The sequence below is a fragment of the Magnolia sinica genome, chromosome 18, assembly GCF_029962835.1.
Source record: "Magnolia sinica isolate HGM2019 chromosome 18, MsV1, whole genome shotgun sequence".
In the NCBI taxonomy this organism is placed as follows: Eukaryota; Viridiplantae; Streptophyta; class Magnoliopsida; order Magnoliales; family Magnoliaceae; genus Magnolia; species Magnolia sinica.
In genome coordinates this window covers 32074960-32096919 of record NC_080590.1, presented here as the reverse complement: position 1 = coordinate 32096919, position 21960 = coordinate 32074960, and the positions used below count along the sequence as shown (strand labels likewise).

General features: G+C 39.2%; 1 protein-coding gene and 1 long non-coding RNA gene across 2 annotated transcripts; both read left to right on the top strand.

Moving 5' to 3' along the window:
• The first annotated feature begins 5822 nt into the window (after positions 1–5822).
• On the top strand, positions 5823–21845 carry LOC131233964 (glycosylinositol phosphorylceramide mannosyl transferase 1-like). The gene is made up of 5 exons (XM_058230871.1): positions 5823–6290; positions 9688–10081; positions 14267–14430; positions 14510–14580; positions 21171–21845. The coding sequence occupies exons 1-5, from the start codon at positions 6016–6018 to the stop codon at positions 21329–21331; spliced, it is 1065 nt and encodes a 354-aa protein (XP_058086854.1). The 5' UTR covers positions 5823–6015; the 3' UTR covers positions 21332–21845.
• On the top strand, positions 18111–18830 carry LOC131233965 (uncharacterized). Its single transcript, XR_009165432.1, has 2 exons — positions 18111–18178; positions 18314–18830. It is a non-coding gene; the product is annotated as an uncharacterized LOC131233965 (long non-coding RNA).
• Positions 21846–21960: the final 115 nt, after the last annotated feature.

Genomic DNA, 21960 nt, shown 5'->3' with positions numbered 1-21960 from the left:
GAACACAAAATACCCGTGGTCAAATAAATATAGGACGAATGGGAGGATTTTTTTAGAAATGGTCCATCAATTATGGATCTCACAAGATGTATGCTGGAGGTGTTTCGACAATACAAGGGTCACATATAATCCATTTTATATGTGGAGGATGGACCTAAATCTGCAACACCCCATTGTACCCAACATTCAAGCTCCGGGGCCCACCATATTATATATGTTAAATTCACTTTGTCCAATTTGATTCTAGGCATGGGGACAAAAGTCAGCTAGACCCACACCGGGAAGCTACGTGGGCTCACTATCATGTTTGTAAGAAACCCACTCTATCCATCCATTTTGCAACCTCATTTTAAGACATGCGATAAAAAAATGAACTGGATACAAGATTCAAGTGGGTCACACTAGAGGAAACAGTGGTGATTGAATGACCACCACTGGAACATTCGTATGGCTATAAAAACTTTATATTAAGCTAAGTATTTTGTGTTTTCAATTCATCCCAGTGGGAACGACCTTATAAATGATTCAGATGGCATATAAACATAAGGTGAAGCCTGAGAAGGTTTCAAAGGTAGGCATTTCTTTCTGGAGTTTTCCCTCTCAGGTGGTCCACTTGAGTCTTGGATCCAGCTCATTTTTTTATGCATGGCATAAAATGACCAGCGCAAGGACTTCCCAATGAAGGCTTTGACAGGAAATTCACGTCCGTGGACAATGAGGAAGCGGATTGCCACCTTTTTTTTTTTGTTTTAAGTAAAGGTACACATACCCCCACACACTCACACTATAGTGGAATTTCACCACTTATGGGTACTTGAACCCTTGACCAGGTGTTGAAACTCCGGAGAATCTAGTACCAGAGCAAAAGTAAGTGCCCAGATTGCCTTTGAGCATATGCTGCTGGTAGCCACGCACACGGACTCTCTGTAGGCCCCACCATGATATATTTTTTAATCCATGGCACCATCCATCTATTTTCAAAATCATTTTAGGTAACGAGGTCATAAATGAGATAGTTCCAAATCCCAAGTGGACCACACCATAAGAAAACAATATTTATTGAACACTCACCATTAAAAACTTTATCCAGCCCACTATAATGTTTATTTGCCATTCAACTTCTTAATTAGGTCACATAAACCCGGATAAAGGTAAAACACAAATATACACTTCATCTAAAACTTTTGTGGATCCAAAAAAGTTTTTAATGGTGGGTGTTCAATCACCACTATTTCTTGTGGTGTGGCCGACATGAGATTTAGATTTATGACATTTTTGGTCTCATGCCCTAAAATGATCTTGAAAACTGCAAGGACAGTAGATAAAACATATACATCATAGTGGGGCCTACATAACCATGCAATGGCTCCTGGCCACTGACGACGTTAGTAGACAATCCACCTTGATGGGATGCCAACTTGCTATGTGGGGGCCATCATGGTGTGTACTTTTCATCAAAACATTGATCAGGTGCAACTCACCGTGAAGAAGAGAAGAAATAAAAACCAACCCGATCCAAACTTAGGTAGGACACACCACCTGAAGTTAAAAATATTTGGTAAATACTTTAGGTTGATTTTACATATACAATGTTGTCAGTCCCACAAAGGATGCGAGCGCTGCATAAAGCAAGGGGTTCTAAGCTAGGTCGACAATGGGCTGGTCCCAGGCTTAGATTATGAACTGGTTAAGGCAGGCCCACTCAATCTGAGCCCATTTTCAGCCTTATTGGAGGGGATGGCTCCAGTGGATCCTTGACTGTAGAGCTATACACGAGAAGAGTATACTTGTTAACTCGCTCGACTCGACTCAGAAAAACTCGATTCGACTCGGCTCTAAATGAGTCAGAGCCAAGTACGAGCAAATTTTTGGTGCTCGAAATCATTTCGAGCTGAGCACGAGCTTGACCTTGCTCAACTCAGCTCGATATGAGTAATACTCGAAATCGACTCGACTCGGCTCAACTGGAACTTGACTCGGTACTCGACCAGGGGTATATATATACAAAAAAAAAAAAAAAAACCCTAAGCTACTCACCCACCCCACCCGTCCCTTTCCCAGCGCCTTTATCCTCTCTCAGGCCGTTTAAAAAAAAAAAAAAAAAACCACAAACCCTTTATAAAAAAAAAAAAAAAAACCATCGCCTTTCTTCCCAGCGCCCCTACCCTCTCTTAGCCTATCCCTGTGCTCGTTCGATGTCTATCCAGTACCGATCGTCCCTGCCGCTTGTCCCTGCCCTGCCCGGTGCCCATGTCCGGTGCCGCTATTTGTCCCTGCCACTCGTCCGGTGCCGCAGCTCATCCCTGCCGCTCATCCCTGCCCTGCACACACGATGTCGGTCGTTCCTGCCGCAACTCGCCCAGTAAGTACATAATACCTTCGATTTGAGACATTTGTCCTTAAATATTCTGAATTTGAATTCTATAGGAAATCGTTTTTGACATTTTTTTGTGTGTATGTATGTGTTTTGATTATGTATTCAGTGGTACATCATACCATTTTTTAATAAGAATGCTATCTTGACTTGGAAACTCGGACTCGACTCGACTCGATATCTGCTCGAACTCGAACAAACAAAGCACGAGCTGGGCATCCGAGCTCAAAGCCCGAGCCGAGTCGAGTACGAGCTGGGCAATACTCGACTCGTGTACAGATCTACTTGACTGTGGGGTATCTTGATATATTTTCCTAACATCCCCACCGTCCATCCATTTTGACAACTAATTTTAGTGCACAATCTCAAAATTGAAGTGGATCAAATTTTCGGATAGACCATTCCACGGGAAACAATGTTGGTAGCATACCCACCGTTAGAAACTTATTAAGGGCCACCGGATTTTTATTTTCCATCTAACTTATTAACAAGGTCAAAAATACCTTGATAAATAGACCACACAAATATTAATTTAAACAAAAACTTCTATGGCCACAAGAAGTTTTTAATGAATATCCACCGTTAAAATTTTGTCGACGGCTACCAGAATTTTCTTTTCTATCCATCCTATTTATAAATAGAGTGTTAATGGGCCCACAAGGTCCATTCTGTTGACAGCTGGCTCTATTGATAAGGTTAAAGATATTTCGATGAAAGGGACTCTAAATATCTAACTTAATCAAAAACTTCCGCGTAGCCCGTGAGAAGTTTTAATGATACCCACCGTTAAAAACTCCTTGAGGGCCAATAGAATTTTATTTTCCATCCAACCTGTTGATTAGGCCACACATACCTGGATGAAGGGACCACATAAGTATGAACTTGTTCAAAAAATTCTGTACCGCACAAAACATTTTTAATGGTCAATCACCACTATTTCCAGTGGTATGGTCCACCTGAGATATAGATACACTTCATTTTTAGTATTACGCCATCAAATGAGATTTTGAAATTGATGGACGGCGTGGATGTAAGTTACATACGTCAAAATGGGCCCCACAGAAAGGTATCCACCGACCTCGGATCCACCGTCCGTGGTGGATCATATCGTCGGTAATTCAGTCATTTCGCCTCTCTAATTATCTATTAAACAAGATAGAGTGCTCACCATACACGAGTCATACAAGTACATGATACATCCAGGTGCCGCATAAAAGGACAAAAATCCCAACCGTCCAAATCGTGGTGACATTATGGAAGGAAAATACCTCAAAAGATCAGACTCATCAAACGATCTCAACCGTTCAACTGGCGGCCGAAAAATGGATGGATAAAATGACATCTAAATTTATTCACCGGTTTTAACAGTTAAGATGGTCTGATCAGCTTACCTTTTTTAATAGACTATTTTCACAATGGGGCCCATGATTTGGACAGTCCTGATTGTCTTACATGTATCCCCTATATGCGGTCCAGATTGTTTCACGTCTGCTGCTTGTAAGGTGAGATTCACCAGCTTCTAATCAAGGGTATACAAAGCGGCAGGAATCATATGATCAACCGTCGAAGATGCACAGTATACTCGGGTTTTCGGCCTGGAAAGGTTGGGCCAATGATCGAAAGATCTAAACCGTTCATCTATTGGAAACCACCATAGATGGACCAAAACTTGAAAATCTGCACCCTACATTTACAAAGCGAGGCCGGCAAATATACGGTCAGAACGTGAAATACAGCACCAAAAGCCGGTACTCCACGGAGACTTTAAAGACAGATTTTTATGGAAGCGAAACTTTTGTATTCTGACGAGGGTCATGGATGATACGCAAGTACTTAGAAATTATTTATAAATTGTATACGTAGGATATAATTAATTCAAATTAAGCCGTCCAAATCATGGACTCTAGTCTAGATGTACCGTGAACCAAAAATTACACTTATTTTATCATGTTGCTATCGGATTGGTGGATATTCAGTGGACGGTTAATATGCTAGAAAAAAATAATCCAATGGTCCTATTTCGGCAAACAAGTGTTCACGAATCAAAGGTTCGGATTGTTTCAACCACTCCAACTTTGGCCCTGTAACTTAGGGACCTTGGACTCCACATTTTTGTCGGTTTGACTTGAGTTAATCTATGCAACGAATACAATTTCTGAGTGCCTGCGTATCAAGCGTTGTACAGCATGAGTATCAAATAACTCCACTTCGTGAAATGGTCAAGAGACGTGGAATTGTCAGCAACACCTGTTCCATGCAGCGTGTAAAACAATTATGCTCTGTGGGACCCACAAGTTGTATAGTAAAATCCACCCGTTCATCAGGTCTATCCTCGATTTTAGAAGCTGGGTTTTAAAATTAGTTAAGAAATACTACTCAGGTGAGCAACACCGAAGGAAAGGAGGGGGGATGAGATACCATTCGTAGGTTTGTGTGTGGGGTCACCGCAGCGTTTATCTTTCATCAAACCAGTTAACAAGAAATGAAGAATTAAAATCAAGCCTCATTAAAAAACTCAAGTGGGCCACACACCGAGTGAACTCAGGGTTTTCAGGAGAAATTTTATATTATTACCAGTGATATGGTGGCCTATAGGAATTTTTTACCTGGTTGGTATTTTTTATGTACGGTTCAAATGAGTTTTTTCACATGATGTACCGAATGGATTTAAATTTAGAGCATTATGGGGCCCACACGGTTTGGGCTTTTTACGCAACTTCGTTAATACATGTGTTGGATGCGATTCCGGTCCATGTCTACCGTCGCATCACGCGGGAGCAGATACGTACGGCCCGGGTCTCACCCATCACGGTGCGGCCTTGACCATGGGCCCTCCTTGATGTTTTTATTGTGTATCCACGCCGTCTATCTGTTTTCAAAGATTATTTTAGTCGTGGAAGTAAAAAATTAATTAGATCGAAATCTCCAAAGGAACACACCTTAGGAAGCAGAGGTAATTAACCATTAGAAAATCTTGTGGGCTATAAAAGTTATGGATCAAACAGATATTTGTTTTTTTCCCTTTATCCATGTCTTTATGACCTTATCAACAGGTTAGATGAAAAATAAACATTATAGTGGACCCTAAGAATTTTTTAATGGTGAACGTTCAATCACTTGTTTTTCTTATGATGTGAACCACACGAGATTTGGGTCTGTTTTAGTTTTAAAATCATACCTAAAATGATCTCAAAAAACGGATGGATGGCATGGATATAAAATAAATAAATCAAATTGGCTACACGGTCAGGTCCGTACCGTGTTGTGTGGGTCCGGGGCCGCACGTAATCTGCTCCCTCATCACACCAACGGTACGCACCGTGGGCCCCACTTGTCCGACACGGAAACTCGAGTACAGGGTGAGGGTCGAGGATACAATAATTGTTCAGCAGTTGCAGCGGACCACCAACCATAAGAACAACGGCAGAAGAGCAACTACCAGTCTCAGCAGCGGCCGAAAGATTCTCTCTCTCTCGCTCTCTCTCTCAGCAGAGGATCGATAGCTAGGGTTTCCTTTTCCTACACAAACGCCCAACATCCGCACTCGCATTGAATCCGATCCAGTCGCGGCCGAGCATGGAATTGGGGTGATCGTACCCTCCCAAGACCAGATCTTGGCCGCCCATTGATGGAGGTGGGCCATGGCTGCCATAGGAATGAGAGACGGCATTTCCATAGCGGTCGGTAGTAGCAGCTGCGATCTGTACTCGCCGGCCAAGGAGAAGGCGGCGACGAGAGGCGTCTACAATAGCCGCTCCCCGCTTCTGTGGCGGGCCCGGAAACTCCTCGGTGCCACCAAATTGAGGTTCCTTCTAGCTGCTTGCGTGGCCTTCGCCGTCCTTCTCATCGCCAGCCGGGCCAGCTCGTTGATGGGATGGGACCTCCACGCCTCTTCATCCATTTCTTCTCCTTCCAGGTATAAATTCTCACCATTTATTTGTATCTTGTCCTGTGGATACCGGATCATGAAACTGGATTCGTCGGCAATCGGCTGCTTATTTATTGTTTAAAGTTTTGATATTTGGTAGCTATTTCTAATGACTGGTGGTGCTTGTGGTACAAGAATTGCTTGTGTGTTGCAAACCCACAATTTTACTTCTTCTCTTTTCTTTTTTCTTCTTCTTCTTTTTTTTTTTTTTTTGTTGATTTTTTAATTTTTCTTGTGCTTTTTTTCCTGGCTGGATTGTTATATAGGTTGATCAGAGTAGAAACCAGTCATTTAAGTCATTGATGTCTAATTGATTGATATTGAGGAGCAAATGTCATGTAATCTAATTCCACAAATGATAGATTTGGAGTTTTGTTGCTTAGACGTAATTTAGATAAGTGTACAGAGAGTTTAGAGGTGAACCTGTAGACACCTCACCCGGTAACAGAATAATCAATCTTACCCGATCAAAAGGATCGCTTCTCACATGCAAACCCGGAACGTGCACCCTGTTCGAGTCTAGATAAGTCCAGACCAGAACATCCCCAACCCAATCCAAACCGACCCAGAGCCTGATCCAAGCCATCCAAACCCTGAAATAAGGCCAGATTGGCCATCTGGTGGTTATGGAAATCCAATTTCCCCGGGCACCTTATCTCCTCCAGAATACTGCCAGGTGTCCTTCCAATCAATGTCCAATCACTAGATGTTAGGATTTGGTCGAAGATCACACCCCAAGCCATTTCAATCCTTATTACCGAAATCCTTAAAGAAAATCACTTTACAATTTTACCCTTAAACATCACCAAAATTACCAAGCCAACCACACCTAATGAGAAAGTGCTATGTGTCTAAAAGCTTCTAAGAGCGAATGAAAACAAGCCACATGCCATTTTACCCCTCACCTACTCTAAAATAAGCAAAATGCCATCACCTCCAATTATAAATACCCATGCTCGCATTTCCAACACACAGCACTACAACACTAAGCTTAGAAGACTTGGAGGACGTCCTAGAGATTAATAGTGAAGTGATCCCTTCTCTCTGAGATTACCCTTCCATAGGTTCTGAGATCAAAAAGCTCCAATCATCTTCTCTAATTGAGAAGTGCTACCATTATTCCTTCCTTGCTTACATCTCCAAGCATGACCTGTCGTCTTGAGATTGAAAATCTTGTGGAGTAGAGTCAACGATCTAGGAGCTGCGATCATCTTCTCCCTTGGAGAAGTGTTAAAGTTAGTTCTTCTCTGTCACATCTCCAAGCCCTTGGTTAACCCAAATGGCTTATTTATTGTTTTCCTTTACATTGTTATTTTGCTTATTGCATTGCTACATTCCCCTTTCCATGTACCCTCTATTGTAGATTTGCTTTATTTCATTTACTTATTTGCAAATAACGATCCCAAATCCCGGAAAGTAAAGAATGTATGTTTGTATGGGAACAATGCCTCAGACATTCCTTCCTCGTAACCGAGGCCCTTACTTAAAATCTGCGGACGTAGACCACGTGGAGTTATTTAACTCAAAACCACACATCTTAATCCCTTGGTTATAGTGGTTTTATGGTATCTGGCCTACCATAGATTCCAAGAATTTGGCTAGTGATGACTCCATAAAAACAATTCTCATATCCTCCCGCCGCATCCTCGCTTCCGGCGCACAACCCCCATCATGTTTGTTCCACAGAATCACATTGGAAACATAAAGAGTAAGTGATGATCAGAGGGTCTTGGTGAAAGATGATGAGATTAGGGAAAGATGGTGAGCTTATTGTAGGGGGTTGTTTAATGAAGATTGTAGCATTGGCATATGACAAGGTAGAGCCGTAGGGCCTATTTGGAACACAGGATTAAATGGTATGGAATTGCATTAACATTCCAATTCCACGTTTGGGATCAAATTCTTCTTTTGAGAAAATACTATATTAGTGAAACCAGTGTTTGATGGACCATGGAATTCTAATCAATGGATCATATTATACAACTGATGGCAGTCACTTGTATGTATATGCAACTCAATTCTCACATGTAAAGGGCACATATGAATGGACAGTGTGGATAAAACACACGTGGGGCCCAGAAATCCTGTGATATCTCCTAACAGGACTGGATTATATAATACCTTTATTAATCCAATCCTTCTGGTCGTTTCCAAATGCCGGATGGAATTTGCCTATCAAATGCAATTCCATACCACCTAATATCCTGTTCCAAACAGGCCCTTAGGTCTTGTGGTATTGGGAAGGTACTTTTGGGGGCGTTTGGCGCATGGTATTAGATGGGATTGGGTGGGACAGAATTGCATTTGGTTCCATTCCAATTCCGCCCAATGTTTGGGAAGAATGGGAGAGCGTGGAATTAGATTATATGGAATTGCATTTGGTCCAGGGCACTGTAGCTTTTTGCTTCCCGCCTGCTGGTTTGAAAATTTTGAAAAGCCTTGTTGATGTTAGCAAGTTGTGTGGGTCCCACCATGATGTGTGGGCTATATCCACACCGTCCACCCATTTTTCAAGATCATTTTAGAGCACGGGCTCAAAAATTAGGTAGATCCAAAGCTCAAGTGGACCCCACAACAGAAAGCAGTGGGGATTGAACGCCTGCCATTGAAAACTTCTTTGGGGCCACATAAGTTTTGGGTCAAGCTGATATTTGTGTTTTCCCTTCATCCAAGTCTTTTTTGACCTTATCAATAGATTGGATGGCAAATAAACATCACGGTGGACCCTAGGAAGATTTCAACGGTGGGCATCATTGTTCCCACTGCTTTCTGTGTTGTGGTTCACGTAAGCTCTGGATCTGCCTCATTTTTAGGCCCATGTCATAAAATGAGGTTGCAAAACAGATGAATGGTGTGGATATAACATATATATATGTTATTCTCAATGGTTCCAAATGATGGTGGGTATATCTATTCAATGGAGAACAAACCAAAGAGTGAATTCCACCGTGACACAAACATATCATGGAGTTAGGCTTGTCCCATGGTATCCCATGGTAATAGGGGACAATCCCCATCACATGTAATCATTACATTGTTCGGTCTTAAATCAGGAACAATGCCTGGGTTTAAATGTTCTATAATGATCATCCCTGCTGCTGGCATCAACCTAGCTTTCCTTTTCTTTTTATGCCCCCAGTACTGTGTCATGCTATTACATTGAACTGTTTGTTGTTCTCCAGAAAATAAGCAATTTGTCTGGTTCACAGAGAACCAGAAAGCAACTCTGGTTCTTGCTTAGGTGATGTGGGGGTAATAATTTGCCTGCTGCAGTCTTCCTGCTTAGTCTTAAGAATGCCATTCTTAATTAGTCAAATATGCTTGCAGAATTTATAGAATGATAGCTTCTGATGCTTCCTTTTCTTTCCTTTTCCCCCCCTTGTAGGGGAGGCTACACGGTGCTGATTAACACTTGGAAGCGCAACTCTCTTCTCAAGCAAGCTGTGGCTCATTATGCCTCATGTGGTGGGACCGATGCAATACGTGTGGTGTGGAGTGAAACCGATCCACCATCAGACAGTCTGAAAGCCTATCTTAAGAAGATTGTACTGTCGAAGTCTAGTGCTCACAAACCTAACTTCAGGTTTGACCTGCATGAGGAGGATAATTTGAATAACAGATTTAAGCCAATTAAGGACCTTAGAACAGATGCAATTTTTTCGGTCGATGATGATGTTATCATTCCTTGCTCGACTTTGGACTTTGCATTCACTGTATGGCAAAGTGCTCCAGACACAATGGTGGGATTTGTTCCGCGTATGCACTGGTTGGATGAAGAGGTTAGTTGAATTTATTTATTTATTTTGTGGAAAGCAATTAGGTAGAATTTGTCAAGAAAAATGCAGATTATTTTGTTCACATGTTGTTTCATTGTAATGCAGCTTGATTTTCAAATAACCCAAAACTGCATTATTTGTTTATTTTACCGTTTATTGTATAAGTGCAATGCTAAAATATTATTCATCTGCATGCCCGTTTGTGAAATAAATTCACATTTTCATTTGACTCCAATGTACAAATAAAAATAAAGTGGGAATAAGTTCAAAAGAACTGTTCAAAGGGTCTATGCATTAACAGTTACCTAGTCTCCACATACACATTCTGATTGTTTTCAAACTACTGACTGACAATTATGTGCATGCTGTTTGTGGAAGATATCTGCTAGCATTCTGAATATTTTGCAAAATTGTGTATGCAAGTTGGTATTGACTGTAGGTAAGCAGCCTTTTGTGTTTTAAACTTTTGGAGGGCAGAAGGTGCATTTGACTTCTTTGAGGTGTCACTAAAAGGAGATTAAAAAGCGCTGCAACCTCTATAATTGCGACCTCCACTGGCACTTCAGAAAGAGACATGAAATACACCGCAAGATTCAAAAGCGTGGGCTTAAGAAGCATAGTCCTGCCATTGATGCAACTCTTTCCTGCCCCTACTGGATGGTTAGGGAAATTGAAAGGTGCTCCTAGAGCCATCACATTTGCATGCTTAGCAGGTTGGGACTGTATTTTGATCCTTGATCGTCTTCGAAGAAGAAACATGATTTTAGTTAATGGACGCTGCCATGTGCCTTTAGGATGTAGAAGACTGCAGCCACCTACCTCTTCATTTACGGCTCTTTTGGGGCCACCATTTGGAGTTGGTGCTTAGATCAGTTCAAAATGGGCAATGCTGCAATCTATCAAGCAGCTGATAGCGGCATGGAGGTTGCACCCGTCTGGTCGAAAACACAGAATTATCTGGAAACTTTGTTTTGTAGACATTCTTTGGGCTATTTGGAAACTCAGGAATAAACATACTTTTAATAGTGTAAGTGCTTCATTGCTGTCCATCATTTCTAGAGTCAAACATCTTGTTTGCTTTTGGTTAGAGGCTTCGGGATCTTACTCTCTTTTGGTCAGAGATTTCTTTTAATGCTAGCAGTGTAATGGCCTTTAGTCTCATTCTGTTCCAATAGAACTTATCTTGCCAGGAAAAAAAAAAAAGCCTCTTTCCTGGTTATGCATATATGTGGACGAATTAGTGAGGCCTGTGGGAAACCTGGCAAAGGCCGATATTTTGGAAGTCAAATCCTTCCCGCCTTTTCTGCTTGTCCTTGCAATGTTTCATGTATTGGTATTGCACCATGTACAACACCCTTGGATATGAAAACATCTCTGGAAACATCAGGAAATACAGCGCACCGTGTAATGCATTGCAGTTTGAGGGCATTGGGGAAACTTTAGGAAAATGATGGAAATTTTCAATGAAACTTCAGAAGGTGTTAAAAGACACATGATTACACACTTCGAACTAAAACATCACAAAAACTATCCATCCATAATAGTTTTCCATTGTTTTCTTTCAAAAAAAAAAAAAAAAAAAGAAGCATTGTCGGCCATCAATGATGCAATTATATTTAAAATGAGTTCATGTCATTCAGATTTCATACAATAAAGTAATAAAATACAAAATATACGATGCAATTATATCTAAAAATGAGTTCATATCATTCCAATTTCATACAATACAGTAATAAACTCCCCGTGCTTTACCCGATGTACGTGGTTTGCGGGTGATTGCCTACATCCGCAGGGAATAGTCTTGCCTTAAAAAGGGGCGGGGACACCCTGTCGTCATAAAAAAAAATAAAAAATACAATACAATAATCAAATACAAACAATACAAAGAAAAAAAAAAGGGAACCATAAATACACATGGAGTTATGAGGCAACTCGAAGTTACCATCATTCAAAATTCATATCATTGAAACTTCATACAATACAAATAATACAACAAAAAAATGGCTTATGAGGCAGGTCGAAGTTGCCATCCCTATCTATATGAGGGTGGGTATAACAATCCTCCTCATCACATATTTATTACATCAAATACTTTGCAGCTTCAAATAATTATTTTTTTTTAACAACATGAATATGTAATGGTCTCCCCATTATGTATTTATTATAACTAATTAATAAGAACTGCTCTAAAAATTTTCAATTGTTAAATATATTTAATTAATAAATGTATTTTTAATGCGCTAATTTATCCACTGCACTTCTCTACTTAAATATATTTTTAAATGTATTTTAATTAATTTTTTTCAAATAAAGAGTATGGCCAATCTACAGATTGGCCTACACTCATCAGCATTTATATTTTCCACACTGAAACACAATTTTAAAAGGTGAAAATAGAATAATTCTAATTTCTCCAACTTCTTCCCTTTTCCCCTTCAAAATTGAAATCTTGCTTCAAATCCATGTTAATGCATAAAACTCATGCATAGATATGGATTTGCACTTGTTTTCTTCCTAACCTATTATTAAAAAAATATATATACTTTAAATAACTAAAACGAGAATTTTCTCACTGATTGGGTTCTGGCCCGATATGCTCTTGGGTCGCGATTTCTCCACCAAATCATGTTTTAATGTGAAGCAACTTTTGAGTTGTCAAAACACACCTACAAACAATTTCCACCAAAAAATTGACCTTTTTTTTGTGGAATTTTTTTTTTTTTTCGAATATCCCTCATATGTCACTGTTTGATACAATGCAAATATATAATAGGGAAGTGCCAAAATATCATGTGTTGACTGATATAATGTAAATATCTAAGGATGAGGGTGCCAATATATCAGGATATCGATGATATCATGATATGTTGTGGGATACATGTGATATTTCCCTTGATACAAGGGATTGAATATATTGCCCACTTGCGATATTGTAATATTATCCGATATACATTGAATGCTAGTTCCTTGCCTCTAGAGATTTGATCATGATTTCAACCAATGGGAAGGTTCCTTTCTGGACATCCTATATCTTGTTATTTGGGCTTCAGCTATCATATGGTTACGTCATGAGCATCTGCCATGTATCATGGAAGGTGTGTGTGTTTTTGGGCATGGCATGCACATGAAACAGCAAACTTGGGGACCCCTGAAACCTAAACCTCTAAACAGTTCTATAGGTATATTACATTCAATAATGTCAGAAAAATCATAATTGATTTTAGAACATAATATATTTTTGCAGAAGTTAGCAGGCAAAATATATTTGTGGTGATATATAATGAATATATCTTATTAGTTACCTAAACTAAAGAAAATATAAGTTTGTTGCTTTCTTGATTTTTCTTGCCAACATTGGGCAACTAACATGGCAATTTCTTAAAATACAAAATAACATTACATGCCACTCCACCCTTTATTGAGTCTGCCAAGTAATCCATATGATTGAGTACCATTACCATCCTGGTGTATGATGATTGTGGCTATGTTGTATATAGTTTGTAAAGAAATGTTCTGTACCAGCTGAGAACAATAGCCCTTTCATTCTGTATGAATGTTTAGAAGCTTGGTTGACTTGTCATTTTATCTGTTCTGTGCCTGTTTCCTGGTTTCAATAATAATGAAAGTACAGGGGAACTAACTTTTATGTCATCATTTGCTATTGTGTGACATTGAAATTTTGTGCAGCTGCTGTGTAACTTTACTAAGTCGTATCATTCAAAAAATAAAAAATAAAAAATAAAAGAAAACGCAAAGATAGAAAAAAGAAAGAAAGAGAAAAAGCTTTACTAGGCTGTTGTGCTCTTTCATTGGCTCCTGGTGATTCTGCTGGTGCTGCGCGATTTAATATGTTATGAATATATATTAATCCTTTTCAGTTATTGATGTAAGGATTCTCATGGGAATCATGTTAAACATGGAGTTGTGCGCTTGCGATGGTTCACAAGACTCAAATTGCCATTTGGTTGTTAAATGGTAATTTTCATTGGGATACATGTGTATGAGCAGGTTTCAGTGATTGTCTTTAGGATGAATACTTTAAGACTTCTTTCATCCTTGCCATTATTTCAAACAATTAAATGAGGGATATGGATCTGTAACTTAAATGGTCCAGAACTCCTTTGGTTGTTTCCTTGCATGGATATATTTTATCTTGAGTCCTTGACATAGTTTCTTTGTTTACTGCAGAAGGATGGCGTCACATACTACAAATATGGAGGTTGGTGGTCAGTCTGGTGGATGGGTACTTACAGTATGGTTCTCTCAAAAGCATCATTTTTCCATCGGAAATACCTGGACTTGTACACTTACAAGATGCCTTCATCCATTCAGGATTATGTAACCAGAGAAAGGTCCACTCATAACTCAAGATGTCGGTGTATGTGCTTTCATTTCCTGTTCATATATGGATTTCTTTTTGTTTTCTTGCAGAAACTGTGAAGACATTGCAATGTCTCTGCTTGTTGCTAATGCTACTGGTGCTCCTCCAATCTGGGTCAAAGGTAAGTGCTTTTGTATAGCCCTTCGAAGAATTATTCCTACGATGGAACTGTGGTATGGGCTTAAATGTCCATTTGGTGTAAATGGTTGCACAACGACAAACTGAAACAAAGATAGCTTTTTCTTGGGCATCTAGGAGGTGCTCAGAACTTCGGAGGTAGGCTTTTATGTAAATAAGGTAAAGTTATCAGCATCTAGACCAGAAGCATCCATTGTTTGCATTCATGGGAGCAAATGGGTTGGTCAATTCTCTTGTGGAGGGAATCTGAAGTATTCAGCTTTTTATTACTCCATCTTATCCACTAGCTTGATGGATATGCTACTTTATTTACATTTCCTTTATTAAATAATTCCTTTTGCTGATAAAAGGGACATGTCTAAAGTGAAATGAGTCCAAGGGGCTGTTTGGATTGGGAGCATTGGGATTATGGGAAATCCCATTTCACCACTTGGGGTGTGATTTTATGTTTGGGGCTGCTAGACATTGGAATACCTGGATATTCATACTCGATTGGCATCTCAATACCTCAAAATTAGGGAATCACAATGCCCAAGAAAAAACTAAGTATTTCACATTTCCACTAGTGATTAACCTGTCTTGAGAAGGATGGCAATCTAACGTGTTTCACGTGATTGCTAGGATCATCCGACCAAGGCGATCTTTTGAGAGGGATGAGTATTCAAAGGTTGACCGACATGATGGAGGCTCCAAATCAATGATAGCACTGTTTTAGCATGGTCAATATAGACTGTCGATTTCCTATAGACTGTCGAATTCCTTGCCATTGATTGGACAGCTATTATCACTTGATCAAAGTGATTTTTTGAGAGGGATGGGCAATCAAAGGTGGGACCCACATGATGGATGGTCTAGATCAATGATCAGACCGCTCATAGTCTGATCAATTTGGACGACTAATTTGACAGTTAGGAATTAGGATCATCCAACCAAAGTGACTTTTTGAGAGGGAAGGGAAGTTCGGGGGATGGTGACTGGACCAGTTTTAGTATGATGACCAATATGGACCTTCCACTTCCTTAGGCATTGATTGAAAGATTAGGATAATTACCCCCAAAGTGATTTTTTATAGAGGGATGTATAATCAAGGGTGAGACTCTTATGATGGATGGTCTAGATCAAGGATCGTACATTTTCAACATGATTAATATGGACTGTCCATTTTAATCATTGAATGGATGGTTAGGATCATCCGATAGAAGTGTGGCAATCAAGGGTGGGTTGCATGATTAATGGTCTAGATCAATGATCAAACCAAAATTACCTGGATTGTGGGTCGTTATGGTATGTGGTACACGCGGTATGCTACTTCATTCAATACATGGTACGCTAGGGGTAGGATCATGTGGGTTGCTCCAAGACATACACTAACTGTATGCAATATACTTCTATATTTGAATTCATATTGCAGTTTATGTATGACATGATGAATGTTATTATTATACCGACATGCATAGTATTATATGGATGCTACTGAATAAATAGAAGTATAAATCTGTACATTGTAGATATACATTTGGGTTACAACTTAATTGACAACAAGAGTATAGAACCCTAATTTCAGTTCACTAAAAATAGTTACAAATGACCCATTATTTTGGATCATACGATTCAGAATGGAAAATGTAGGGGGTTTTCTTATTTAGGTTACAATGGATCGGACAGGTTTGTTGCATGATCATATAAACCATTGATTTCTCTAACCATTGAATTGATGGTTGGGAAATAGGATCATCCAACAAAAGTGAATTTTTTAAATTAATGACGGAAAATAAAAGGTGAACGGAATGAATAATGGATGGTCTAGATCAATGATCATGTTGTTTGTCGTATTATCAATATGGACTATCCATTTCTTACCAATTGAGGATCGTCTAACAAAGGAGAATTTTTAAGAGGGATGGGCAGTCAAGGGTGGGACCCATGTAATGGATGGTCTAAATCATTGATTGGACTGTCTGTAGTATGATCAATTCCATCTATGATTTCTAACTAATAACTTGTACCAAACACAGGTATTACAAGTTCTGGGAATGACAATCACCTCCTCTAGGTTGTGTATCCAGAAACGGTGAATACAATTCCTTGCAATTACGAAACTCAAGTATTGCAATACCTGGCTATTGAAATGTCTCAGTTATCCATATGGTCCCAATACCAACGGCCCCTAAGTATATTTGTTGGGGGCTGTGGAGGATGGTAATCTTGCTGGCCTGTTTCTATGTATAATGTCCCCCTCCTTTAAATAAAAGACTTTTCACAAATTTTTGAAAAGAAAAAGTGTAATGATTCAAACATTTAAATAAATTAATTTTTAAAAAAAATTGTTGGAAAGATTCAAATTTTAATGTGCTGCAAATGCTACACTTTTAGAGTATGATGATAGGTGAAGATTCAAATTTTAATGTGCTGCAAATGCTACACTTTTAGAGTATGACGATAGGTGCTTTCTATAGATCCTATTCCTCTTAGGAATAGGACCAAGCCCAAAAATGCCACCCTCCCTCCCCTAGGTGGGACTCTAAACACTCGAGTCCTGATGCATCTTCTTTGTACAAGTGGGGATCATGTTTTGGTGTTACTGACCACCATGGATGGAGTGTGCCCCAAAATATCAAGATTGGATTATTCTACCCATCTTATTTTTTCCTCTCGTCTCAGATCATTTATGTCTATTTTTGCCACAGCTTTTTATTTGTTGACATCTGATTGAATGTTTAAAATCATTTATCTTGGAGAATTTTTGGTTGTCATTGATCCATTGTGGGTGGAGGTGGTGAGGCCCAAGAGGATATGGGTAGAGGTAGTGAGAAAAGGCTTGATGGCCTATGGTCCAATTGAAGTCATGGCCCTTGATAGAGTGGAATGGAGGGGAAGGATTCATTTAGCAGGCCCCAATTAGTTAGGATAAGACAGAGATGATGATGATTATGATAATTGATCCGTTGTGGTTACTTTAGATCAACTCTCTGGATCCTAGAACTATAGGCTCTACATGCACAAATTGGCATCCAAAGTGGGGCCCTTCATATCAATGGATTGGATCCTTGAACCATGGGTCCCACTCATACATAGTGAAAACTTGAGCTTACTATTGACAGTTTTGGGTTGAGCATTGTATAATAACACTTGAGATTCTATGGAAATGGGTAATGTTTCATGGCTGTTTCTTGTTTAGCTTTCTGGTGTTTTAATGAAAGTGTCATCTTTCAAAAAGTTTAAAAAAGAAGAAGAAGAAAAATGATGTGTGCACTGGAAAGAACTTGGTGTTGAGCGACTTATTTGGAAGAACATGGGCTACAATGTGGTCCATCAGCTGGATGACTACTGGAAAAGAAAGTAACTTCCATGCAAGAAAGGTTAAGAACATCAATTTCGAAAATTTACATGATTTTTTCTACTTAGCCACCATATTGGGCATATGAGCTTCAATGGGGATGATAATACCATGAGCAGTTAGATGAAGATGATGGTGTAATGATTTATTCATCCCCCATGAATGGACTGAAAAACATAGTTCTTTTAAGTGCACCATTTAATAAAGTCCAGGGAGATGGATGCAGCATGAGAATTGGTGATAGGTAAAGCCTTTGTATCTAAAAGTGATTATGCTAAAAAAAAAAGTGCATCTGTTATTTGCAGTAACGAAAGTGGGATTTTATTTATTTATTTATTTGAGATTCCTTTTCAACTAGTCGGAAGCCTTTTATGAGCAGGAGCCAAGGTGAGAATGCCACAATGACTAGGATCATGCAATAAGCGGTGGCAAAAGAAGCAGACAGGCACACAAGGATCAGGGAGAGATTTGTATGATAGCTTATGAAGAGGGTGAAAAGGAAAATTGAAAGTTCCCACCCTATGAATTTCTAATAGAAGGTTTTGAGAAGGGGAAGGAACATTGTAATCATTTTTGAGAAAGGAGATGGTAACAGAGTAGGAATCAGATCCAGGATACTGCCACTGGATAACCACAATGCTCTTGCTACTGCTCCATTAGGCTTATGTATTCTGCCAAATAGTGTCTCCTACATGCTGCATTATGTTATTATATATCTATATTATAATACAAATAGTGAGGGGAACCTTTGCCCTTGCAGTTAGTTTCCAATGTCTAAGGGACATGAGAAGCCATTTTAAATAAAGTTATGGGATTTTGGGAATTCAAAAATGTGCATGCAGTGCAATGTGTGGTTAAGATTTCGCTTGCAAAGGCATTCAGTGGTTTATATTCCCAACCCCCACACACACAAAAAAAAAAAAGGAGAGAGCCAAAAACCTGGCACGCTGAATTTCGCTCTCACGAAAGCTGACTTTCCCCAACGGCGCTTGGTTACTTCTGCAAACAGAAAGCCACGTGGGTATGCTGCCCCATTCTAATCTTTGATCCCCAAAATCAAGATCATCCAAAACTCAGGCAGCCCTACCATAGGAAACAGTTGGGAAGGAATGCCTGCCATTAGTTTTGTGCAGGGCCTATCATGGTGCGTTTATGTGTCATCCAATCCATTCATCTGATGTGCCTCATCATGTTGAAAGAATTACCCAAAAATCACAGTATTCCAAGACTTAGTTGGGCCATACCACATAAATTTAGAGGTTTTAGGTATAAGTTTATAGGGTGGCCCACCTGAGAGTTGAATCAGCCTTAATTTTCAAATCAAGGCCAAACAACGTGTGGTTTACCTGAAGGACGGTGCAGATTTTATGCGCATTAAGTTGTTTACCCCACTTTAGTGAAATAAATCCCACTAGCTACCTAGGTGAAGTGCCAACCATTTTTCTGACTTTCCCTTCACGCAATCTCTCTCTTCCTTTTTCTCCATGTGCATCGCATGTGCCATACACCCTAGTCATATGTAATATCAAATGGTCATGATCTAGTGCAAACACTTTCCTATAATTATATAGTTCAAATGAGTTATGTGGCCCCTACCATGTTGTGTTCATGGCATCCACTACGACCATCATGCACGGCATCCCTCATGTGACCATGGGCCTAAAAATCATGCCAATCCATGAGTCAGGTTGGCCACATGAGCAGAGGAACAATTGGGAAGGGGAGGGCATGCCTCTCAAGTGTTCCCTATGGTGTGGCCCACCTGAGTCATGGATTGGCATAATTTTTGTACCCATGGGCAACATGAGAGAACGTGAATGATGGTCGGAGTGGATTTCATGAACACAATGCTGGGGCCCACACAACTTGTTGCATAACAATTTTGGTGAAAACGTTTACATTTTTTCCAATATCAAATATAGTACATGAACATGTCATAAAATACACTACCAAATAAACATATATAGCCAAATTCATACAAAATTATATTATAATATTAATTGTTACTCGTCTAATTGATTAAATTATCACCTTATATAACAGAAGATACATAGATAAGAGAAATAAAGAATCATCCAGAAATTTTGAACTAGTTTATGCATTGTGAACCCACAAGTCAAAAGGAGAAGCTTTGAACAAAGACATTCGATCGGTTAAAACTGAAAAGAGATACACATGGAAAATGAGAGCCTTAAAATGAATTGTTTCATCTGGCCATCTAATGGCCAAAATGGTTCAGTTCCACTATTAGAAAATTGTTAGAATGGGGCTGCTATGATCAGAAACTGTGGCTATAATGAATCAGTTCTAGAAAATTTCATGCAACGAGGCTGTTTCATGATTGCATAGTTTTGCAAAAGCAATTTTCTGAAACATTATTGTAATCAGCTTATGAGATCACCAAAATCTTCATTGATGTGATGGCAAACAGATGCACACAGGACCTATTATTTAATTTAGGACCAGCTGAGGGCACATTTGGGCACCATGCGGAATGTTGCTAGATTTTGCCCCCAATATTATATTATCTGAAATTTATTATGGTCTGACCAAAGATTTAAAGATAACAGTTGTCACAGGAAACAAATGCAACAATATTTTTAGGCGATTTATGGTTTGATGGTTTCCTACCCAACATGGCTAAATGTCGCTAGCGACACTTATTGCAACATTTTGAAATGAGTGGCACATCCAAACACCACCTGTTGCAATAGGTAGAATGTCCAAACATAGCCTCAAGTAAGCTATGGCTTCTAAAACTTAACCCTACAATACTGAAATTGCTGCTGGCATGTTACCATGCTCATGTAATGCAGGGTTTCAGATTGGCCTAGTCATAGTCATTACTTGTACCTTAAAAAATAATAATAATAATAAATAATAAAAAATAAAAATACAAATTATGAATATGTCAAGGTTTTATTAAAAAGAAACACCATCACAACTGTGCAAAAAGTGAAGAAGCGTGAGTACACCTGGAGCATCCTACAACACGAACAAAACCACTCAAAATCTCACCCGAGCTAAGCACTGCCATCAATAAATAAACAACCCTTAGTTATAATCTCCTTAGCCATGGACTCAGAGATCCATTTCATTGCTTGTACCTTTTTTTTTATTTAAAGCTATATATGTTGACTTGCAAGTCAAAGTTGTTGTGGTATCTTTGAGTTTTTTAAATTCTCATAAATGATACATGCTTTTGACCGGTGTCAAACTGCACTTGTTCTACACAGGAAAGATATATGAGATTGGAGCCTCTGGCATCAGCAGCTTGAAGGGCCATAGCAAGAGGAGAGACAAATGCCTCAATGACTTCATTTCCCTCTATGGAACTATGCCTCTTGTATCAACAAATGTGAAAGCAGTAGACGCAAAGCATGAATGGTTCTGGTAGCCTTCTCTTCCTCCTTGCGACTTTTCAGCTCTTACCATTCATCTCTTCTTTTGGAGCATGCCCGGGATCTCTGAAACATGTCTCTGAATGGAAATACCTCTATCATTCCGAATGGGTGGAGCATCAGACATATCACTTCAACAGGGTATGTATTACTGTTTTGCTGTTGTAGAAGCTTGGGCACTTGTATTGTCATGAATATTTTGAAATGAGGTTGATTTTCTTTAAGATATTCATGATGCAAGCATTACAGCAACTTTCTTTATTTAATCAAGTGTTTCTATTTATCTGCGGTATTAGTTGTGGAAGATCGAGTAGCTGGTTAATGCTTCTGTTTATTGAAATCTTGTGGATGCAGACATGATATATGTATTTCTTTTTTTTTAATATGTATTTAAGCTTATGTATTACCTCCAGGTATGGATTTAAGAGAACTTTTAGGATACTTGTGCACATTGAATGTAAAAATGATCATGTTTCTTATTGACAATTTCTTGAAGAGTTCCTTTCTTAATTTGACGGTGATTTTTAAATTTTGAATGATTAATGATAGCTCGAAAATCCGAAAACTTGACATGATTTGATATCCAGCTGGGTCAGATCAACTCGAAGACTCGAGGACTCGACTC